We start from the raw sequence: 23,213 nt of genomic DNA, 5'->3' as shown, positions 1-23,213 counted from the left end.
ACAGCTGAAACTGCTCTGTGACAGGATCAGAAATGACAGGGAATGCTCCCAAACTGGCAGGGCTGCCCACCACTGCAGGCTGCGCGTCACCCTAAGACAAGACAAATCCGCTTCCACACCACTGGAGTTCCCCAGGGCACTCACCTTCATGCTCACAGCGATCAAAACGCACAGGCTGTCCAGCCTGAACCACAGGACTCTGTACTATTCTGCTCAGTGGAATAAGGGAACATAGGGAACTACTCACCACTCAAAACACACAAGGAAGAGGCACGTCTTCCCAAGACGTTCGCTCCAGGGAGGAACGGGGGAGGACGCAGGGCAAGGTGGTAATAAGAAAGGTGGGAGAGGTGGCTGAAAGTACGGAAGAGGCAGAGACGTGCTATGTTCTTTAGATTTGGGGAGACAGCGGATCAACCCCATGCAGCCTTCACTACTCACTCACATCCCTGGAAACCAACAGATGGCATCCCTCATTGCCAAGTTCTAACGCATTTCATGTTCCTGCTCAGCGTCGGGACACTGGGCTTGCCAAATACCAATAAATACAGCCAGTGAGGTGAGTGTAAGAATCCACAGCTACACCCTCTGCCTTCCTTGCAAGGACTCTTTCCTTGCAGCAAGGAAAACACTCATTCTACAGTAGGTGAATTTCCACACAAGGCGGCAGGGATGTGGGTCCAGACATGTACACTGAAGGTGACCAGTGTTCATAAGAAATATTTCTTTTTTACTATAAAAAACAGAGAAGTGACCCCTAGGGGTAACTCATATCTATTATTCAATAGAGCTCACTATGAGTACTGCACCCATTAATTCTCATCCTAGTGGGCTGTCCACAGAGCAGCTATTATATTCAGATATCAAGGCAACCTAGAAAATAGAACTCTGACACTTTTTGATATTAGTCCTTGAATACTAGGGCCCAAAACTCTTGAGTTGAAAAGTTTTGATTCCTATCAACCAGCCACCTTAGTGCTTGGGCTTCTTTCTTGGATTGTTGGAAGCTTGGTATCCACATCTCTCGCAAAGAGCTCCGACGTGGGGCGAGGGGTGAGAAAGCAAACGCTGTAGGCTCTGGACAGCTCAGGTGGGTAATGTCTGCCTTCCATCGTTTGAGTGGTAAGCCCTGCATTGAGAGAAGGGGCGGGGTGGGGGGAGAATTAAAAACATAAGATAAGTTAACACAAGTCTCATGTTCCCTGAAGCAAGTACCTTCACTCCATAGAGTCCACAAAGTTACACGCTGAACAGTTGAAGGAGAAAGAGTCTAACATTGAGAGTATTCTGTGCACTAGATACTTTGCTAGGCGTGTTACATAGCTTGTCTCATTCAGTCCTGCAATCCATTCAACATAAACAGTCTCGTGCCAAAGTACATTCTTATGGAATTTTATTTATTTATTTTTAATATTTATTTATTTATTTGGCTGGGCCGGTTCTTAGTTGCGGCATACAGGCTCTTAGTTGCGGCATGTGGGATCTAGTTCCCTGACTAGGGATCAAACCCAGGCCCCCTGCATTGAGAACGAGGAGTCTTGGCCGCTGGGCCACCAGGGAAGTCCCATTTATGGAATTTTAGAACACAGGGAAAAAGGAAGAGATTCTACAACATTCCTAAGAGGAAAAGATCAATTCTGAGGGTCAGAAGTTAGGATGGTTTTGGATTTCTGGACAGGAACACTGGAAGTTAAAAAGCAGTGGTGAAATTCATTGATGAATATTAACATTAGTTAGTACAACTTTAAGGAGAAGAAGGGTATTTGCATAGCCTCAAAATACCTCCCCCCCAGATATTTATTAATTATTGTGGTGGTTTTAACATATGTCCACAAATTATTTTATATTCCTCCCTCAAGGAGGTGAAGCTTAATTCTCCTCCCTTTGAGGGTGGGCTGGACTTAATGACTCGCTTAGTGGAAAGAGAAAATTAGCAACTTCACAGAGGAAAAATCTAGCAGACACCACCTTAACCAAGTGATCAAAGTTAGCATCACCAGTAACATGTCATGTTGATATCATTTATCCTCTGAAATGATACAATGAGAAGACCTTTTTCACCTCTGTGGTATTATTCTCCCAAATCCAAAACCCAAGTCTTAACATGAGAAAACATCAGAGAAACCCTACGGAGGGACATTCTACAAAGTATTGACCAGTCCTCTTCAAAAATGTCAAAGTTATTAAAAATAAGGAAAGACTGCACAACTGTCACAGACTTAAAGAGTCTAAGGCGACATGAGGAGTGAATACAGTCTGGTATCCTGGATCTGATCCTGGAACAGACAAAGGATATGAGTGGAGAAGCTGGTGAAATAGGACTGAAGTCTGTAGTTCAGTTCCTAGTAGTATTAACAGTCAATATTAGTTTCTTAGTGTTGACAAATGTGCCATGGTTATGTAAAATGTTAACATTAGAGGAAGCCAGGTGAAGAGAATTCAGGAACTTTGTACTATCTTTGTAACTCTTCTGTCAATCTAAAATCATTTCAAAATTTAAAGTTTTTTTTTAAGCCAATAACAAAATGCCTTCAAAATTCTGAGAAAAACTGATGACCACTGTAATAGTTTACATTCAGCTAAACTATAGCTTAAATATTAAAATAAAATGAAGACATTTCAGGCAACCCCCATACACCAGGAAGCTATATGAGGATACAATCAACCCACAAAAGAGGGAAAGCTAAGAAAAAAGGAAGAAAACATACAGGAAACAGAAGTGTCAACACAACAGAAAAAGACAAGGAGAGTCCCAAAATGCTGGGGAAGGGAGATCTCAGGCTGATGTTCTACACAGTGCAGAGGGCAGCCAGACGTATTGATGTACGTCAGAAGGCTCCGGGAGAGATTTACTCAGCAAGATGAAATGAACTGGATGCCTGGTATAGCTGAATGTCTTCAAAGGAGATTTAAACAATCAACAAGGATTGAATTAGTGATTAAAATTTTTAAATAAACAAGTAAGAAATAAGACAAGTATTAACTAGAAGGAAACCAAAAGCTGTACAAAGGGAAACAAATCATAGTATACTACATTGCTCGTATCTATAATCAGAGAAACACTGAATATCAAAAAATTAGTGTATAAGAGCATGTTATTTAGAAACATTGAGTAATAACCAAAATAATTAGCTAACTATGGTGATTAGTGGCTGCTTCTAGGGAAGGAGAAAAGGGAAAAGAAGTAGAAGACTTTTTTTAAAAACTAACTTTGCAGAACTATTTGATACTTTAACCTATGCACATGTACATCTTTTTCAAAAAAAATTTTTTTTCTGATGTGAAGATAGTAGGGTTTCGGGGGTGGAGGCAAGATTGCGGACTAGGAGGATGCGGAATTCACATCCTCGCACAACCAGGGCACCTACCAGGCACCAGTGGGCGACCACGGACACCTAAGGGGATGGGAGGAACCCCCAGCGACCGGGTAGTACATGGAATGTTGGGGGGAATGAGGGGGGAGGAGAAGTGGAGGTGGGACGGGACTGGAGCCCCTGAGGGGTGGCTGGGGGAGGGGAAGGGATCCGACACTGAAGGGGTAAATTGGGGGACCATTGGGAGGGCAGAGGATCAGAAGGGAGCATGGACAGGTCTCCCCCGCCCACTTGGGCCCCCGGGAGCCTGCTGAGATCCTGGGCCTGATCTTCTGCCCACTGAGGCCTCCTCCAGCCGCATGGGTCCTGAGGGAGTGGGAGGGAGGGAAGGGGGAGCAAAAGTAAAGGCCAGACCTCAGGGACCTGGCACCCCTGGGGGCGGTTGGGGGAGGGGAGGAGTTCCTACACCCAGCAGGATCCCCCCACAGTTAAGGGTCCAGTGGGGACAGGAGAGACGCTGGCGGAGACCCCTGAGGTGTGGCGTGGAGGAACAGAAGGGAACGTGGCCAGCGCTTTCCCTGTCCACGTAGGCACCGGGGAGCCTCTTGGGCTACCGGGCCTAATCCTCTGCCCGCAGAGCCTTCCTGCTGCCTGCAGAGCCCAAGCCCCACCACTACCCCTCCACCCAGGGCCTTAACTCCAAACTCCAGAACTCCACATTTCCGGGGTCCTGCTTTGGATCAGCTGCGTCTCCCCTTCCGCACAGGTCCTAGGCAGGGGCCCCACCCTATGCTTGAATGTTGCCACGCCCAGGCTCAAATGTCACCACCCCAGACTAGGTCCCACCCCTACCTAACTTCCACCCCTGCCTAAACTCCACCCCCCGTAGCCAAGGCTTTTTTTTTCTTTTTTCCTCTTTTAGATTGGGGTTCTGTTTTACCTTGCTGTTGATTCATTTATATTTTTATGTTTTCTAATAAATCTTTTATTTTTCTAATTTTATTTTATTCTTTATACTTTGTTATTGTTCTGCTCCTTTTGGCTTGTTCCCCCCCCCCTTTTTTTTTTCTTTTTTCTGTTGTGGTTTTGTTTTACCTTGTTGCTGTTGTTTAAATTATATTCTTATTATTCCTAATATATTTTTTATCTTTTAAATTTTATTTTGTTTTTTATTCTTTGTAAATTATACTGCTTTTGACTGTGCCATGCAGCTTGCAAGATCTTGGTTCCCATGCTGGAGGTCGGGCCCGAGCTCCTGTGGTAGGAGCTCTGAGTCCAAACCAGTGGACTAACAGAGAACCTCAGACCCCAGGGAATATTAATCAGAGTGAGGCCTCCCAGAGGTGCTCGTATCAGCACCAATACCTGGCTCTATCCAACTGCCTGCAAACTCCAGTGCTGGACGTCTCAGGCCAAACAACCAGCAAGACAGGAATACAGCCCCACCCATAAAAAAAAAAAAAAAAAAGATACAACAAAAAAATATGTTACAGATGAAGAAGCAAGGTAAAAACCTAAAAGACCAAATAAATGAAGACGAAATAGGCCACCTACCTGAAAAAGAAATCAGAGTAATGATAGTAAAGATGATCCAAAATCTCAGAAACAGAATGGAGAAAATACGAGAAACATTTCACAAGGATCTAGAAGAACTAAAGAGCAAACAAACAGTGATGAACAACACAATAACTGAAATTAAAAACACTCTAGAGGAATCAATAACAGGATAAATGAGGCAGAAGAACGGATAAGTGAGCTGGAAGATAAAAAGGTGGGAATAACTGCCAAGGAGCAGAGTAAAGAAAAAAGAATGAAAAGAATTGAAGACAGTCTCAGAGACCTCTGGGACAATAGTAAACGCACCAACATTTGAATTATAGGGGTCCCAGAAGAAGAAGAGAAAAAGAAAGTGTCTTGAGAAAATATTTGAAGAGATTACAGTTGAAAACGTCCTTAACATGGGAAAGGAAATAGTCATACAAGTCCACGAAGCACAGAGAGTTCCATATAGGATAAACCCTAGGAAAAACATGCCAAGACACATATTAATCAAACTAACAAAAATTAAATTCAAAGAAAACATATTAAAAGCAGCAAGGGAAAAACAAAACATAACATACAAAGGAATCCCCGTAAGGTTAACAGCTGATCTTTCAGCAGAAACTCTGCAAGCCAGAAGGGAGTGGCAGGACATATTTAAAGTGATGAAAGGGAAAAACCCACCACCAAGATTACTCTACTCAACAAGGATCTCGTTCAGATTCGATGGAGAAATCAAAAGCTTTACAGACAAGCAAAAGCTACAAGAATTCAGCACCACAAAACCAGCTTTACAACAAATGCTAAAGGAACTTCTCTAAGTGGGAAACACAAAAGAAAAGACAGACAAAAACAAACCTAAGTCAATTAAGAAAATGGTAATAGAAACATACATATCAATAACCACCTTGAATGTAAATGGATTAAATGCTCCAGCCAAAAGACAAAGACTGGTTGAATGGAAACAAAAATAAGACCCTTATATATGCTGTCTACAAGAAACCGGCTTCAGACCTAGGGACACATACAGACTGAAAGTGAGGAGATGGAAACAGATATTCCATGCAAATGGAAATCACAAGAAAGCTGGAGTAGCAATACTCGTTTCAGATAAAATAGACTTTAAAATAAAGAATGTTACAAGAGATAAGGGAGGACATTACATAATGATCAAGGGATCTAAAAATTCAAATAAACAATCTAACCTTACACCTAAAGCAACTAGAAAAAGAAGAACAAAGAAAACCCAAAGTTAGTAGAAAGAAAGAAATCACAGAGATTAGAGCAGAAATAAATGAAAAAGAAACTGGAGAGATATACCATGTTCTTGGATTGGAAGAATCAATATTGTGAAAATGACTATACTACCCAAAGCAATCTACAGGTTCAATTCAATCCCTATCAAATTACCAATGGCATTTTTCACAGAACTAGAACCAGAAATTTTACAATTTGTATGAGAACACCAAAGACCCTGAACAGCCAAAGCAATCTTAAGAAAGAAAAACGGAGCTGGAGGAATCAGGCTCCCTGACTTCACACTATACTACAAAGCTACAGTAATCAAGACAATATGGTACTGGCACAAAAAACAGAAATATAGATCAATGGAACAGGATAGAAAGCCCAGAGATAAACCCACGCACATATGGTCACATTACCTTTGACAAAGGAGGCAAGATGGAGAAAAGACAGCCTCTTCAGTAAGTGGTACTGGGGGAAATGGACAGCTACATGTAAAAGAATGCAGTTAGAACACATAGCTTGAGCTCTAGAGCCCGCAAGCCACAACTACTGAGCCCACGTACCACAACTACTGAAGCCTGCACGCCTAGAGCCTGTGCTCCACAACAAGAGAAGCCACAACAATGAGAAGCCCGTGGACTGCAACGAAGAGTAGCCCCTGCTCACCGCAACTAGAGAAAGCCTGCACACAGCAACGAAGACCCAACACAGCCAAAAATAAAGAAAGAAAGAAATTTATTTTTAAAAAAAGCTGGGGTGAAGTGAGAGAGTAGCATTGACATATATACGCTACCAAATGTAAAATGGATGGCTAGTGGGAAGCTGCTGCATAGCACAGCGAGATCTGCTCAGTGCTTTGTGACGACCTAGAGGGGTGGGATAGGGAGTGTGGGAGAGAGGCGCAAGTGAGAGGGTATATGGGGATATATGTATACATATAGCTGATTCACTTTGTTGTACAACAGAAACTAACACAACATTGTAAAGCATTTTTGCTCCAATAAAGATGTGAAAAAAAAAGATAGTAGGGTTTATAATGTGTCAGGTTTGTAATGATTAGACTCTTCATACATACTAAATTTAGAAAGCAGAGCAGAAAAACCAATATGAAATAGAACAATGTAGGTGCCTACCTGCGGTTGGATAAGCATATTCTCTTTCCTTAAAGCTCCAATAGGAAACATATGAGAAGACACTAAAGGTGTTTAGCCTGAAAAAGAGCTGACTTTGAGTGAACGTAAAGCTTGTTTTGAAACATCTATAGGGACCATAGGGGACTTCCCTGGTGGTCCAATGGTTAAGAATCCACCTTCCAATGCAGGGGACGCAGGTTCTATCTCTGGTCAGGGAACGAAGATCCCACATGCCGCAGGGCAGCTAAGCTGGCGCACGGCAACTACTGAGCACGTGGGCCACAACTGGAGAGCCCACACACCACAGCAGTGGATCCACATGCCACAATGAAGATCCCACGTGCCACCTTGAGTTACACACTGATTCCTTGACCAAATCACTGAACCCAGGAGGAGACAGGTACCTGCCTCCTGACCAATTGTGGTGACCAGGAAAGTAAGGCCACACATAATGACAACTCCCTTTCTAATTACATGTCTAGAAGAGTAAGGCAGAAGCAGAATCCGAGGAGAAGGGGCAGTTCTGTCCCAGAAGACAGGAAGATTGCTAGGCAGATAAAATAAACGTTCCTACCTACACAAGTAAGAATCCGAGTCAGCTGGGAGAACATTTTAAAATTAAACAGCGAATCTTGCTATCTTTCCACATGTGGTAAATTGAGAGGTGAACATGTGTCTTCTGAAAGAGCTCTCTGGGAGTTTATGATAGGTATCCTAACCCCGGAGAAGCCCCTCTTATATAATGGTGTGTTACTTGTGTAACAAGTGTGTGTGTAACTAGGCACCACAGGCCCAAGGGTAATAATAGGGAAATAAATAAAAGCATAGATTCACCAAATCAAACTTTAAATAAATAAAATAAGTTAATGTGAAAAAAAAAAAGATCCCACATGCCACAAAAAAATTTTTTTAAATATATTTTTTAAAATGTGTGGGTGTACATGTTCCTGTAAATAAATAAATAAATAAAAATAAAGGGACTATAGGTGGAAGAGTGAACTACCTTGTTTGGTAGAGCATGAAGGGTAGAGTTGCCTAAATCCTCCCTTCTCTTGAGCACTACTGACAGATGGTCATAGAGTTTGGCTTCCAAGAGCCTGAAACTAGAGTAAGGATTCTTTAGCAAGTCAAAATTGGGGTTACTATATCCAGAGTCCATGGTTGGGTGGAGACTGTATTTGGAGCAAGACCACAATCAAATAAGGAGGACCCCAAGCAATTCTGGAAAGGCCATTGCTCACCTTTATTGACTGATGGGTACGGACGCAAGGCTGTATCTCACTGAGCTAGAGTCAGAAGCAGGTAGCTAAGAATGAACTATAGAACTATATTGGGTTCAATATAAAGACAAATATAACTGTCAAAACTAACAAAAGATAAAATTTGCTACCCTAAAAAATAATGAAGTTGCCAGCACTGGGAATGTTCCAACATAAATGAGTGGATGACTTGTCCATGATACTTGAATCATCAGTCAGCTGGAAGCTGTACCGACTACATAACTTCAGTGGCCTTCCCAGCCCTGACCTTGCATAGCTTTCTATGTGAGAAAGTCAGTAGTAATGCTCTCTTTCCTTGCCTGCCCACTCAAAGTTCTTCCAACAGTATAGGATAAAGTTCCATCTGAGGTGACGTCATAGAGAAAAGAAGCTTGTGAAATGGACTCTTTTAACTCTAGTGCTCTTCCAGAAATATTTCACAGTGTGACCTGAAGGAAGTGTGTCTGAGGAAATGGTTATGACATGTTTAGAAGTGACTAGCTTTCAGCATCCTAAATTGCCTTTCCAGAGGAGGTCCTGGGCAGAAAAAGAAGCTGTTCCTAAAGTACAATGAATAAATATTTTGCCTCCAAGGAGAATACGGCTACTTTAACAATAAGGAAAAAGTCAGGTAATCTACAAATTCATAACTTTCCTTGAGTTCATCGGGGAACCGAGATCACAACAACCAAATAAACTAAATCCCAAAGAGTGATATGCCCCTCCAAGGAAAGATGGATACAGGTTCTATTTCACCTTTGGCGGAACACAGGAGAATGAGGTGGCTACCACACAGGTAACAAGAAATCAACTAAAATTTTAACAAATCCTTAAAGGTATGGGCTACCATGTCAGTTTGGAATAGCTGGGAGTTTGCACCAAAAAAGAGCTCAAACTCACTCAAAAGCTCTTTTCCATGGACCTCCATCAGATGCCCAGGAAGAAGACAGGGGCCAGGGCAGGACCCTGGAAACAGGTCCCCTCCTTGGCCCAGTGCAGGGAGGGAGACATTCAGGAAGCCCCTTCCATCTACCCAGATTCTTCCCTCACAAAGAGAAAAAGCCTTAAGACACTGAGGAAGCAGGAGCAAGGGGAAAATCTACCTTTCCCCCACGCAAAATTCATCTGTCTCATGGTTTGAGGGAGGCTGGAAACTACTTTAGGCCTAGGATCCTACCGTGATACCAAAGGTCTCCTACCCCTGAGAGGAACACAAAATTCTTTCCCATCCAAACCAACCCCAGATAAAAGGCAAGGTTTGGCTGCCATATGAAGGAGAGGCAAGAACAATGAGAAAGCTTCACTCCTGGGGTCCAGGAATGCAAAGCCTGTCTAAGCCTGAGGCTGTCAAGATAACAAAGAGTGCACCCTGCCCCCACCGTGAGCCTACCACTAAGTAACAGGCAACAGCAATTTACTGCCGATGGAGGCGCAAGAGCGTGGAGACCTCCTCTGGGACTCAGAAATGCAGGAACTGCCAAGAGCTGAGGGTAGGGGAGAAATGCTGAGAAAAACGATTTAGTCCCAGGTCCCACTGAAAGCACAGGTAATTATTATAATTATCAATAATAATATTTAATTATTATAATTATAAATACTGGAATAATTTGAAGTTGTGGAGCATTCAAGGTAACAGTAGCAACACAAACCCAAATTTAGCTCAATTCCTGACTAGACCGACTCAATTCCACATACACTAACAGCCTGACAGAAAAAGAGGCATGCCCATTTCTGAGAATAAATGTTATTTCCCTCAGTCTCTGTACTTCCGTACATCACGTCCAGCAATCAATCAAAAATCATGAGACTGGGCTTCCCTGGTGGCGCAGTGGTTGAGAGTCCGCCTGCCGATGCAGGGGACACGGGTTCGTGCCCCAGTCCGGGAAGATCCCACATGCTGCGGAGCGGCTGGGCCCGTGAGCCATGGCCGCTGAGCCTGCGCGTCCGGAGCCTGTGCTCCGCAATGGGAGAGGCCACAGCAGTGAGAGGCCCGCATACCGAAAAAAAAAAAAAATCATGAGACATATTAAACAACAACACTGTCAAGAAAAAGCAAGCAACAGAACCAGACTCAAGGATGACTCAGGTGTTGGAACAATCAGGCAGGAATTTTAAAATAACTACCATTAATATGTCAAAGAATACAGTGGAAAAGGTAGACAACCGGCATGAATATAAGGGGAATTTCAGCAGAAAGATGTAATATAAATAAGAGTCAAATGGAAATGGTAGGACTCAGCAGCTTAAGAGATACTGAATTAGGTGATCTCTGAGCTACTTTTAACCCTAACATTCTATGATTCTAAGACCACCACTTCAATAAAGAGAAGAAAAATCAAAATAATGAAATGGATGGTTTACATGGAGAAAACATGAGGCAACTGGTAATTGCACACTTGGAATTGTTCCCTCACATCTTCAATTTAAAATACTTTTAAAAATGAGAAATTACTATACACACCTTTGGTTAGAAAGTAAATTCTATTAACCTAAAGACAGACTGTCTCCTTTGTTTATTTTATTTTTTTAATAGATCTTTATTGGAGTATAATTGCTTCACAATACTGTGTTAGTTTCTTTTGCACAACAAAGCGAATTAGCCATATGCATACACATGTCCCCGTATCCCCTCCCACTTGAGCCTCCCTCCCACCCTCCCTATCCCACCCATCTAGGTCATCGCAAAGCACCGAGCTGATCTCCCTGTGCTATGCTGCTGCTTCTCACCAATTACTTTACATTCTGTAGTGTATATATGTCGATGCCACTCTCACTTTGCTCCAGCTTCGCCCTCCCACCCCATGTCCTCAAGTCCATTTTCTATGTCTACCTCTTTATCCCTGCCCTGCAACTAGGTTCATCAGTACCAATTTTTTTTTTAAGATTACATATATGCGTTAGCATACGGTATTTGTTTTTCTCTTTCTGACTTATTTCACTCTGTATAACAGACTCTAGGTCCATCCACCTCACTACAAATAATATTCTGTTTGCTAGTATTTTGTTCAGGACTTTTGCATCTATGTTCATCAGTGATATTGGTCTATAATCTTCTTCTTTTGTGATATCTTTGTCTGGTTTGGGTATCAGGGTGATGGTGGCTTCGTAGAATGGATTTGGGAGTGTTTCTCCCTCTGCAATTTTTTGGAAGAGTTTGAGATTGATTGGTGTTAGCTCTTCTCTAAATGTTTGATAGAATTCACCTGTGAAGCTATCTGGTCCTGGACACTTGTTTGTTGCAAGAGTTTTCATTACAGTTCCAATGTCATTACTTGTGATAGGTCTGTTTATATTTTCTAATTCGTCCTGGTTCAGTCTTGGAAAATTGTACCTTTCCAAGACTTTGTCCAGTTCTTTGTGGTTTTCCATTTTATTGGCATATAGTTGTTTGTAGTAGTCTCTTATAACCCTCTGTATTTCTGCAGTGTCAGTTGTGATTTTTTTTTTCATTTCTAATTTTATTGATTTGCATCCTCTCCCTTTTTTTCTTGATGAGTCTGGCTAAGGGTTTGTCAATTTTGTTTATCTTCTCTAAGAACCAGCTTTTATTTTTATTGATCTTTGCTATTGTTTTCTTCATTTCTATTTCATTTATTTCTGCTCTGATCTTTATGATTTCTTTCATTCTACTGACTTTGGGTTTTCTTTGTTTTTCTTTCTCTAATTGTTTTAAGTGTAGGGTTTGATTGTTTATTTGAGGTTTTTCTTGTTTCTTGAGGTGAGACTGTATTGCTATAAACTGCCCTCTTAGAACTGCTTTTGCTGTGTCCCATAGGTTTTGGGTCATCGTGTTTTCATTACCATTTGTTTCTAAGTATTTTTTTACTTCTTCTTTGATTTCTTCAGTGACCTCTTAGTTATTTAGCAGTGCACTGTTTAGCTTCCATATATTTGTGTTTTTTCCTGCTGAACCCGTGTCCCCTGCATCGGCAGGTGGACTCTCAACCACTGTGCCACCAGGGAAGCCCTCAGTGGGGCAAACTTTTGATCAACGGGAAACTGGAGCAATGGATAAATTCTCTCCCCTTCTTTACCTTAAAAGAATGGTCCTGAGATACAGTAAATGCTCCTCGGGGTGGTGCCCCAAGGATTAACCAATGCATCCCACTTAGAGGCACTCAGTTCAGTACATTCTCAAACTGGCTCTCGTTCCTTCACTGCTTCACTCACCCATTCCTCACTCCCCCCTTTCTAGGACTGTACCCCCAGTCAAACCAAAGCACAAACGCCTCTGCTTCCATTTCCATTTCCTGTGTTAAAGAGTTGGTACCAGAAGTCGTCCTAGAGAGTATTATTCACCTGATGGCAATAAGGTCCCACTGCCAATAGTAAATCACCAATAAAATTGATAAGGCTGTAAACTGTTCATCATCAGCACTCAGCACATAAGTGAGAAAGGAGTCCCTGATCATAGAGGAAATAGCTTATATGCCAAAAGGACCTGAAGGACCTGGTTAGGATGTATGCAAGAATTGGGGCATGTGTAAGAGTGTATCTTGAGGTAGTGTATCTTGAGGGTGGGAGGAATATAAGGCTAAACAGGGCATTATGGACCTGGAGGGACTCACTTATGACATGGAACTCAATGTTCCGGCAATGTTCTGAAGCTGGTCCTAATAGCTGGTTGAATGGTTCTTTAAAACTTAGACATGATGACAGTCTACTATAAATGAGATAGAGATGCTTGTGGATGGGCATTAACATAAAAAGTTGACTGGCACAGCTCTGATCTGCTATACAGATACCAAATTCAGCAAAGCAGCTGCAGTTGGTCTACTGTCAAGTTAAGTAAATGGTCATCCCCCACCGTTTTCCATGATTTATCTTGTTTTTGTCAGTGGTCAGAAAGGTAAATTAAATGTGGGGGCAGATATGATGGGCCCGTCATAAATCCCATCATAGCGTATGCCTAGTCAGTGTAGTAGAGGAAAAAGGAAGAAGTAAAAGACAGACTGAGGGGGACAGGGGAAGAGTAAAATTGTCTTTATTTGTAAATGACATGATCATTTACATAGAAAAGTCCTAGGAATTCAAAAAAAAAAAGGATACCAGAACTAATCAGTGAGTTTAACAAGGTTGCAGTATACGAGGTCAAACATAAAAAATCAATTTTATTTCTATATACTAGCAACGAACAATTGGAAAATAAAGGTTTTTTCAAAAAAAAAAAAACACTTACTGTGGTATCCAAAAATGTGAACTTCTTAGGGATAAATTTGTCCAAAGAGTTATAAAACTTGTACACCAGAAACTACAAAATACTGTTTAAAGAAGACCTAAATAAATGAACAGATATATCATGCTTATTGATTAAATGTCTCTATATTGTTGTCAATTCTCCCCAAATTGACATATAGATTCAACAAAATCCCAATGAAAATCCCATCAAGGGTTTCTGTAGAAACTGACAAAATGAATCTAAAATTTATGTGGAAAAGCAAAAGACCGAAAATAGTGAAAATAATTTTGAAAAAGAACAAAGTTGGAAGATTAACACTACCTCATTTCAAGACTTATTATAAAGCAACAGTACTCAAATATAGATATACTGATCAGCCCAGAAACTGACCCATGCATATATGGCCAATTGATTTTTTTAAAAAGAAGCCAAGGTAATTCAATCAGGAAAGAATAATCTTTCCAGAAAATGAGGCTGATACAATTGCATATCCAAATAAACAAACCTCAACTCTTACATTATACCACAACACAAAAATTAACTCTAAGTGGATCATAGACCTAAATGTAAAAGTTAAAACAACAAAACTTCTAGAAGAAAACAGAAGCAAATCTTAGAGACCCTGGGTTAGACAAAGATTTTTTTAAACAAGCCACAAAAAGCACAAGTTATAAAAGAAAAAATTTATGAGCTGGACTCATCAAAATTAAAAACTCTACATTTCTGTAGACACTATTAAGAAAATGAAAAGACAACCCACAGACTGGAAGAAAACATTTGTTAATTTTATAATTGACAAATGACTTGTATTCACAGTATATAAAGAATTCTTACAAGTCAAGAATAACAAGTCAAACAATGCAGTTTTTAAAAAATGAGCAAAAGACTTAAAGAGATATATCACAAAAGAAGATATTGACAGCAAATAAGCCATTAAAAGATATTCAACATCATTAGTTATTAAGAAAATGTAAATTAAACTGCAGTGAGATACGCTCAATAGAAAGGCAAAAATTAGAAGACTGACCATACACCAACTGTGAATGAATGAACTCTCATACAATGCTGGCAGGAATGTAAGATGGAGAAACTCTAGAAAATAAATTAGTCGTTTCTCAAAATGTTAAACGTACATCTACCATATGACCTAGCCAATCCACTCCTAGGTATTTACGGAAGAGAAGTGAAAGCATATATCCATACAAAGATCTGTACATGAATGTTCACAGCAGCTTTATTTGTAACAGCCAAAAACTGGAAACAGGCGTGTGGATAAGCAAATTTTGGTATATCCAAACTTCAGCAATATAGAGAAATGGACTCTTAATACACACAGAATTGTGGATAAACGTCAACATTATCATGCAGGATGAAAGAAGCCAGACACAAAAGAATACACACTACATGATTCCATTTATACAAAATTCTAGAAAACTGCCTTGGCTTCTTTGTCAAAAGTGACAAAAAGCAGATGAGTGGTTGCCTGAAGAAGCGGGTGGAAAAGGGATAGATTACAAACAGACATGAGGAAACGTTTAGGGGAGAATAGAAATGTCTGTCATCTTGACTGAAGTGATGGTTTCACAGGCGTTTGCACATGTAATAACTAATCCAACTGTAAACTTTAAAAATACGCAGTTTATTGTACATCAATTATACCTCAATAAAGCTAATTGTTTTACGTTTATCCCAATTCTGTAAAGTTATATTCCTGGTTATTCCATGTTGGCTCCCCTATTATAGCCTCTTTGAGGACAGGATAATGTATCAATAAATGTTCTTTAACTAACATTAACTCCTGGGTTGGTCTCTTCAATACTGAAAGACTTTCCCCTACATAAATCAAGCAAACGACACCGAGAATAAGCCCACTCAGATTCGCTAGGTGTGAGGAACAGATTCAAGATGGCCCCATGATATCCACACCTCCTGGTATTCATGCCCTTAGGTTATCCCTTCCCCTCGACTGTGGATGTTACTTGTCACTTGCCTCTAGCCAATAGAATATGACAAAGGTGAGAGGATGTATGTGATTACATGCATGTGGTTACACTCATGAGACTGTAGCACTGGTCTTGGCATCTCCCCCTCCCTTGCTGGCTTTAAGGAAGCAAGCAGCCATGTGGGGGAAGCACAGGACAGGGAATTGTGGGTGGCCTCTAGGAGCTGAGGGCAACCTACAGCCTACAGCCAGCAGGAAACTGAAGCCCTCAGTCCTACAACCTCAAGAAACTGAATCTGCCACCAAGCATGTGAGTTTGAAAGCAGACCTGTCCCCAGTTAAGCCTCTAGATGAGAACCCAGCCCTGACTGACACTTTGATTGCAGCCTTCCAGAGAACCCAGGTAAGCCATGACCAGAATCCTAACCCACAGAGACTGTGAAATAACAAAAGTTTGTTGTTTTAAGCCGCTAAGTTTGTGGCACTACTGTTTAAACAGCAGTAGATAACTAATGTACTAGGTTTGTACGTTTATGAGAGGAGGAAGCAGAATAGAGGAAGGGGAAATGCATTGAATATTCTAATAGCGTTTTGTACATCTAAATACCATGATTTAAACTACTATCAATTGTAAGATAAAAAATCATCGAGTTGAGGAGATCAAATTATTTCTTTCAGCTTTTATTTGTCTGAAAGAAAAAGTGAAGAAACATTTACATAGCTTACTTTAAGGCATACCATATATATAAGCTGTAACAAATCTTATAAACACAAATGAAAACAGCTGGCCTAATACCCTTTAATTTACTTTCATGGTATGTTTTGTTCTGCTTTTCAATAATGAGCACATTTGCGTTTGAGAATTGTACCAAGTTCTCTGAAATGCAAGCAAAGCCTTCCAGTCACCTCCACTGACCACCTCTCTGGGAGGAATGAGAGCATGCTGGAGGACAGCTTACTCTGTTTCTCCTCAAAGACTCCAGAGAGAAGGGCATTCAACTACACCACCTTCTGGCACTCTGAAATACCACAACCAGACAGCTGGTTCCGTGGGAAATGCATGAATGTATGTATCCTCCTATATCTTTGAAAAAGCTATTCCCCAATGTCACTATACCCTCTTTTCCAGTCCCCAGTAATCACCCCAATAGGGTTTCTGTGAGATGCGGGAGCAGTTAGGGTTTGTGTGCTTCTTTCAGTTTTCTGTGAATACAATCTCCAACATGGAAAAGGATCGTGAAAATGAGCCCAGGCAAACCTTCATCCTCAGAAGTTCTGTTTACTGCCTTGATATATTTTCAGAGTCAATCATTGGTATAGCATGGGCAATTAATGTGGTCTCTACTTTCTCATGTGTTTTTTGCAGCGGCATGTGTGTGTGTGTGTGTGTGTGTGTGTGTGTGTGTGTGTGTGTCTTTTGGTTTTTGCTGTAAGGTGGCCCTATAAATTAGGTCATAAAGGAAGTCACTGGAAATCAGGATGCATTCCCTGAGAAGAATGATGTAATATTTAGTGTTCCTGTTGCTGACCAAGACGTTCAGCTTAAAATAAAGATTTTATGAATAAAACTTTGTTATAAGAAACCAGATAAAATAATTTAAATTCTCATCATTATTAAAATTAGGAAAATAATGTTTCACATATTTTAAATTTGTCTAAGCATATACATATTTAGCACATGAAAGCCTCATACAGTATGTGTTCAATACATTAAAATAATTCCACACACTATTTAGGTTTATGTTTGGCCTGAAATTTCTATGCTAGCTAAAATAAACATTTAAATATTTAACAAAATTGCCTGCCTTCAGAGAATTTAGATAAAACGTTATGTGTATATGGGAGTCAAGGAAATGATGCGTGACAGCCAAGTAGGGCCATCTCACTTTTTTTTAGATTTCAAAGATAGTTGAAAGTAATCTTTTTCTTTCAACAAGTTTCATTTTAATGAATTCGCTTCTCTATAAAGTGGAACCATTCCTGTCATAAATAATAAAGTAAGCAAATAAACATTAAGAGCATCTAGAGGGCTTCCCTGGTGGTGCAGTGGTTAAGAAACCGCCTGCCAATGCAGGGGACACGGATTCGAGCCCTGGTCCAGGAAGATCCCACATGCCGTGGAGCAACTAAGCCCATGCGCCACATCTACCAAGCCTGACCGCTAGAGCTCGCGAGCCACAACTCCGGAGCCCACGTGCCACAACTACTGAGCCCCCGTGTCTAGACCCCGTGCTCTGCACCAAGAGAAGCCGCCACAATGAGAAGCCCACGCGCCGCCACAATGAGAAGCCCACGCACCGCCACGAAGAGTAGCTCCTGCTCCCTGCAACTAGAGGAAGCCCACACACAGCAACGAAGACCCAATGCAGCCAAAAAATAAAAATTAATTAATTAATTAAAAAAAAAGAGCATCTAGAATTTGAAGATGTTACTAAGAACTTTAATTTTAATAATTTAAGAAAAAGAAGTCTTTTAAGGGTTATCCCCAACATTATTTGAATATTCTCTTTATATTAATAAGCATGTGTGTGTACCACACACAGAAAGAGCAACAAACAGGGAGTGACAGGAAGTGAGAGAGAGAGAGAGACAGAAAGAGACAGAGAGAGAGAGGTTAATTGAGTGTGTATATGAAATGAAAATAAGTTTCAAAATGGCAGTCCATGGGGCATGAGCATAAGGGGTCTGGCATAAACCACAGCCTTGATGGAGAGGTTAAAGGACTGACCATGTGGATGAGATTCAGAACTTTCCATATTTTAAATTTTTTGGCCTTCTCCTTCCCCTGCAGCTTCCTTGTACTACTGCCCAGCACCTGCAGTATATTATCCTCCAGAAGAAACAATAAAGGAGAATTTAAGGCCTTCAGGAAGAGGGACAGGACTGGTAAACTTCATGACAGTCCTCGAAGAATAGAAATGAAATAGTCATCCTTGCCTCAGAGCCTGGCCTCTCTGATAGAAGTGAGGACCAGTGATGGGGCAGCTGCAACAGAATAACGCAGAGCAGCAGAGAACATCAAGACGGCCATCCCAGCACCTCTCTGCCAAACCTGGATTTGCTTACCTTTTCCTGGAGCCTAATGTTATCCCACACCTTGGTGCACACCATACACTCAAATGCGTCGATGTAGTTGTCCTGCTTGATGTCCTGCACCCCCCATTTCCGTTCCCTGAGAGCAGTGAGAAGTCGCTGATTCGAGATCTCACCCTTCAGCTTCCATTCTATGTAGGCCTGGTACAGTCTGTCGTCGTGATCCAGCTGTCTGATGTAACTTGCCAGTTCTCTAGGGTGAGAAAATTCTGATACCAGGATAGCACTTCTGTTACTTGGAAGCCAGTCTGCGATGCTGGGTGATCCGTAATACACAGGGACGACCCCCAGTTTCAGAGGTCTCCAGAACTTCTCAGTGACGTAGTCATCGCAAACCGCGTTCTCGAAAGCAAGGATAAACTTATACTGGGCAAGGATCCTATAAAAGTCACCAGCGTCCATAGAGGCTGGACCATTCAGCTGCTGAGGCAGAGCTTTGTTTCGCAAACACTCGCCGTAAGAATCGACCTCGATGTACGTCATCAGCTCTCGAACGTAGCTGTCTCTGTCTGAGGGTGGGTCACAGTCGGACTGTACGTACACCAGAGGAGCGAGGCTTTTCCGAAGGTGGTTTTTGGACTGCAAGGGGACCAGGTATCGGAGTGACTTCAGGACTTCTGTGCCCTCCAGGTACTGGGTAGTTAGTGGCAGGTGGGAATGCCGGCTGAAGGTGGCCGTGTAGTTGAACAAGGTGATGACTGGCTGGTGAAAGAGCTTATAATTGTTTTTCGGAGACTCTTCGTGAAAAAGGGCCCAGTCGTGATGGGCTTTCCGAGGCAGAGGTAAGCTATCTATGTTAAAGTCAGTACCTAGGAGAAGAAAAGACAATGTAGTGTGTCCAAAGAACTCTGGGGTTTAAGTTTGAGTCCACCTGGTAAGATTAGTATACAGAGGAGTTTGAGGCTATAAATAAGTAGCAAATTACGGTGTCTGCAAAATGCCTGGCAGTCAGTCATGAAGCTTTCACCCTAGAAACTGCTCAGGGAGAGAATCATCAAGGAAAGGGACCCCCTCTCTCATTTTATGAAAAGGGAAATGGGAGAAGTGTCTATCCTGATTCTAAAGAATTTATTCCACTGCCTCCTGGCTTTTCTTCCAGAGGCATTGCCTAAGAGAGGGAAGGAGAAATGAAGAGATAGAGAGTTCTTTAAAAAGAAAAAGCGGGCTTCCCTGGTGGCGCAGTGGTTGAGAGTCCGCCTGCCGATACAAGGGACATGGGTTCGTGCCCCGGTCCGGGAAGATCCCACATGCAGCGGAGCGGCTAGGCCCGTGAGCCACGCCGCTGAGCCTGCACGTCCGGAGCCTGTGCTCCGCAACGGGAGAGGCCACAACAGTGAGAGGCCGGCGTACCGCAAAAAAAAAAAAAAAAAAAAAAGAGAAAGGAAGCTAAAAAGGGAAAAGCAACCAGCTTGGCAGATTGATTAACTGAAAAAAAGTGAAATCATGCAAAAGCAGCCAGAACAAATATACAGGAAAATAATATTTTTTTTAAATCCAAAATGATCAATTTCAACAAAATGCAGCGAATCAACCTTAGTAAAAATGGTAGACAAGAGGCTTTTAAAGACTTAAGAGCTGATAACAGCACTATGTTACAGACTGCTACAGGATGAACATGAATTAACAAGCACATCAAGGAATAAAGAAGGCATAACAGGATTACAGTTATGAGTGATTCCAGCTTCCACAAGATTAATTGGGGAAATCTTTGAAACATGATAATGTGCAGACAGAAATGATGGATATGGTAAGCCATTGTTTCCTGACTGTGTGCGTGGAGACCCAATCAGGAAAAAGTTATGTCTGTAACTGAGAAAGAAGAATTAAGACAATTATCACAATACTTAATACAGAATTTCTAAGGTGTTCCAGACACTGGTGATTTTTTGGCCCTGTGATTTGATTTTTTAAATATAAGAAAATGGCACACATACAAAAATCCATCTTCTAGCATCCACTGGGGAAAAACACACCAAATAAATTCTTCCAGCATAATAAAACATATTCTCTGGTAGAATTCATAAAGATTAATTATTTAATGCCAGTGCACACTCTCTCAAATAAATATATACTCTTTAATGCCAACAGTACATCAGTGAGGAATCAGTTAATCAAGAAAGGTTTGGAGAACAGTATGGAGGTTCCTTAAAAAACGAAAAATAGAACTACGATATGACCCAGCAATCCCACTACTGGGCATATACCCTGAGAAAACCATAATTCAAAAAGAGTCATGTACCACAATGTTCACTGCAGCACTATTTACAATAGCCAGGACATGGAAGCAACCTAAGTGTCCATCATCGGATGAATGGATAAAGAAGATGTGGCACATATATACAATGGAGTATTACTCAGCAAAGAAATGAAATTGAGATATTTGTAGTGAGGTGGATGGACCTAGAGTCTGTCATACAGAGTGAAGTAAGTCAGAAAGAGAAAAATAAATACCGTATGCTAACACATATATATGGAATCTAAGAATAATAATAAAAAAAAAGGTCATGAAGAACCTAGGGGTAAGACGGGAATAAAGACACAGACCTACTAGAGAATGGACTTGAGGATATGGGGAGGGGGAAGGGTAAGCTGGGACGAAGTGAGAGAGTGGCATGGACATATATACACTACCAAACGTAAAACCGATAGCTAGTGAGAAGCAGCCGCATAGCACACGGAGATCAGCTCGGTGCTTTGTGACCACCTAGACAGGTGGGATAGGGAGGGTGGGAGGGAGGGAGACGGAAGAGGGAGGAGATATGGGAACATATGTATATGTGTAACTGATTCACTTTGTTATAAAGCAGAAACTAACACACCATTGTAAAGCAATCATACTCCAATAAAGATGTTAAAAAGAAACCAAATAAAATTATGCTGGAAGACATATACTGAGCCCATAGAAACTGCTGAAGAAAGAACATACTACTGTCTTGATAACAGGCTTTCATTTCTCAGTGATCAGGAATGAAAGATTAACATCTAAAAATGGTCACATATTTGTTTACTTGGCATTTGCTACATTGGACCTTTAGCATCAAAAAAGAATTTCATCCACACACCTGAAATGTAATGGCATGCAGAGCTGGATGGTCAGTAATGGTTAATAGCCAAACATGAAGACATGAAAGAGGACTTGAGAGGAAAAGCAATTTATCACACTGAACTAGCTGCTGCTCATAAAGGTTCTAGGCTGGTCAAGTGGCCAACAATGGGAACTGAACCCATAAATTTGAGTTAGAACATAAAGCTTCCACCAAAGGCAGAGCAGAGAATCGAGGCCATCTGCCTGGGACAGGAAGAACCAGAGTCCAACCCATAGGAGTCAGAGGCAGGGATCCAGATGTAAGATTAGGGACTGCAGGGAATACAGTTAAAACTAATGTGGGTCTAGAATTAACAGGGGGATCTGGCCTGTGCTACAGGCCACACGAGTGGCTGTCTGCCGCTGTTATCTGGCACATGGGTGATTCTTAAGCTGCCTTACCCTGTGGTTGCCACGGCAAAGATCCAAAATGCAGAGCAGAAAGACACAAAGCCTACCTCCAGTGCTTCAGAGAATGGAGAGGGCCTGCCTTTCATCAGTGTTTGGCTACATCAGTGAAGTATTATAAGAGGAACTAAAAATGGCTGTCGAGACCTTTTCAGGGCCAATATCTAGGTCTGTGTGTTGGTAATAGGAATGAGGCTTGAAACTGGTACCAGTTATAATGAGCTTTTCATTCATTATAACTAGAGGCGAGGCTTCCAGGCTCATTCAGCCAAGTTGCCACTGGAACTTTGATGTTGGGAAGAAGGATAGAAGAGCATAAGGTCCCTCAAATGTGCAATCTGTAGTAGAAAAAAAAGCCTGCAGAATCTAAGCAAGAAACATTTATTTATATTCGTGCCCTAAAAACAAACACAGTTTTTTAAAAATGAGAGCTTGAGGTTCTCATACATCTGAATTCTGTTTCGTTTGTAGGAGTGGGACTATCTTTAATAGTGGGGGAATGCCTCTTTAATAGAGAGGAAAGTTTAAGGGACCTAACTTTCCAGAAACATTTCCCATTATTTGCTACTTTAAAAAGTATTTCCTAGTTACTTCCCTAAGATACACACACACACACACACACACACACAAACACACACGATCACATTAAAACAGGTTTTTCTTCCAAACTAAAATTCCCTGAGGAAGATTAAAAAACGTATGTCATTTTGCCCAGCAAGCTCCTCTCCTAAACTTAGAGCTTCAGATGGTAAACACTTCAGAATTCTAAAATTAGAGCCATAACAGACCTAAAATACTTCTTTGAGGATATCACGACCTAGAATGTGAGTGGTGATATTGAGCAGTTTCTGAAAGGTATCAGATGTGGCTCAGGAACCAGCTGAGTTATCTTGCTCTGACTCCAGGGCAATGCCCACTATAACAAGAGCTGGAACTGGGGTCTTTAAAGAAATGAAAATCAGTTAAACTATGATAAATCCATAAAAATGTGACTAACTTGCGTATGATTGGTTCAG

At 41.3% G+C, this 23,213-nt stretch overlaps 1 protein-coding gene across 4 annotated transcripts in view; it reads right to left on the bottom strand.

The window, feature by feature from the left end:
* Positions 1-23,213, bottom strand: part of POFUT3 (protein O-fucosyltransferase 3) — a 101,317-nt gene that overhangs the window by 10,085 nt on the left and 68,019 nt on the right. For 3 of the 4 annotated variants that reach the window (XM_024765148.1, XM_024765150.1, XM_024765147.1), the window contains exons 4-5: positions 18,678-19,513; positions 972-1,129 (exon numbers count right to left, since the gene is read on the bottom strand). In XM_024765148.1, the coding sequence (XP_024620916.1) occupies positions 972-1,129; positions 18,678-19,513 (994 nt within the window). Of the gene's footprint in view, positions 1-734; positions 1,130-18,677; positions 19,514-23,213 lie in introns of those variants that run through there. The other variant, XM_024765149.1, reaches the window with a different exon arrangement.

This window comes from Neophocaena asiaeorientalis, unplaced genomic scaffold, assembly GCF_003031525.2.
Source record: "Neophocaena asiaeorientalis asiaeorientalis breed wild unplaced genomic scaffold, Neophocaena_asiaeorientalis_V1.1 scaffold14, whole genome shotgun sequence".
NCBI classification, from domain to species: Eukaryota; Metazoa; Chordata; class Mammalia; order Artiodactyla; family Phocoenidae; genus Neophocaena; species Neophocaena asiaeorientalis.
Note: the sequence above shows the minus strand (reverse complement) of the source record. Positions and strands in the feature narration are given on the sequence as shown.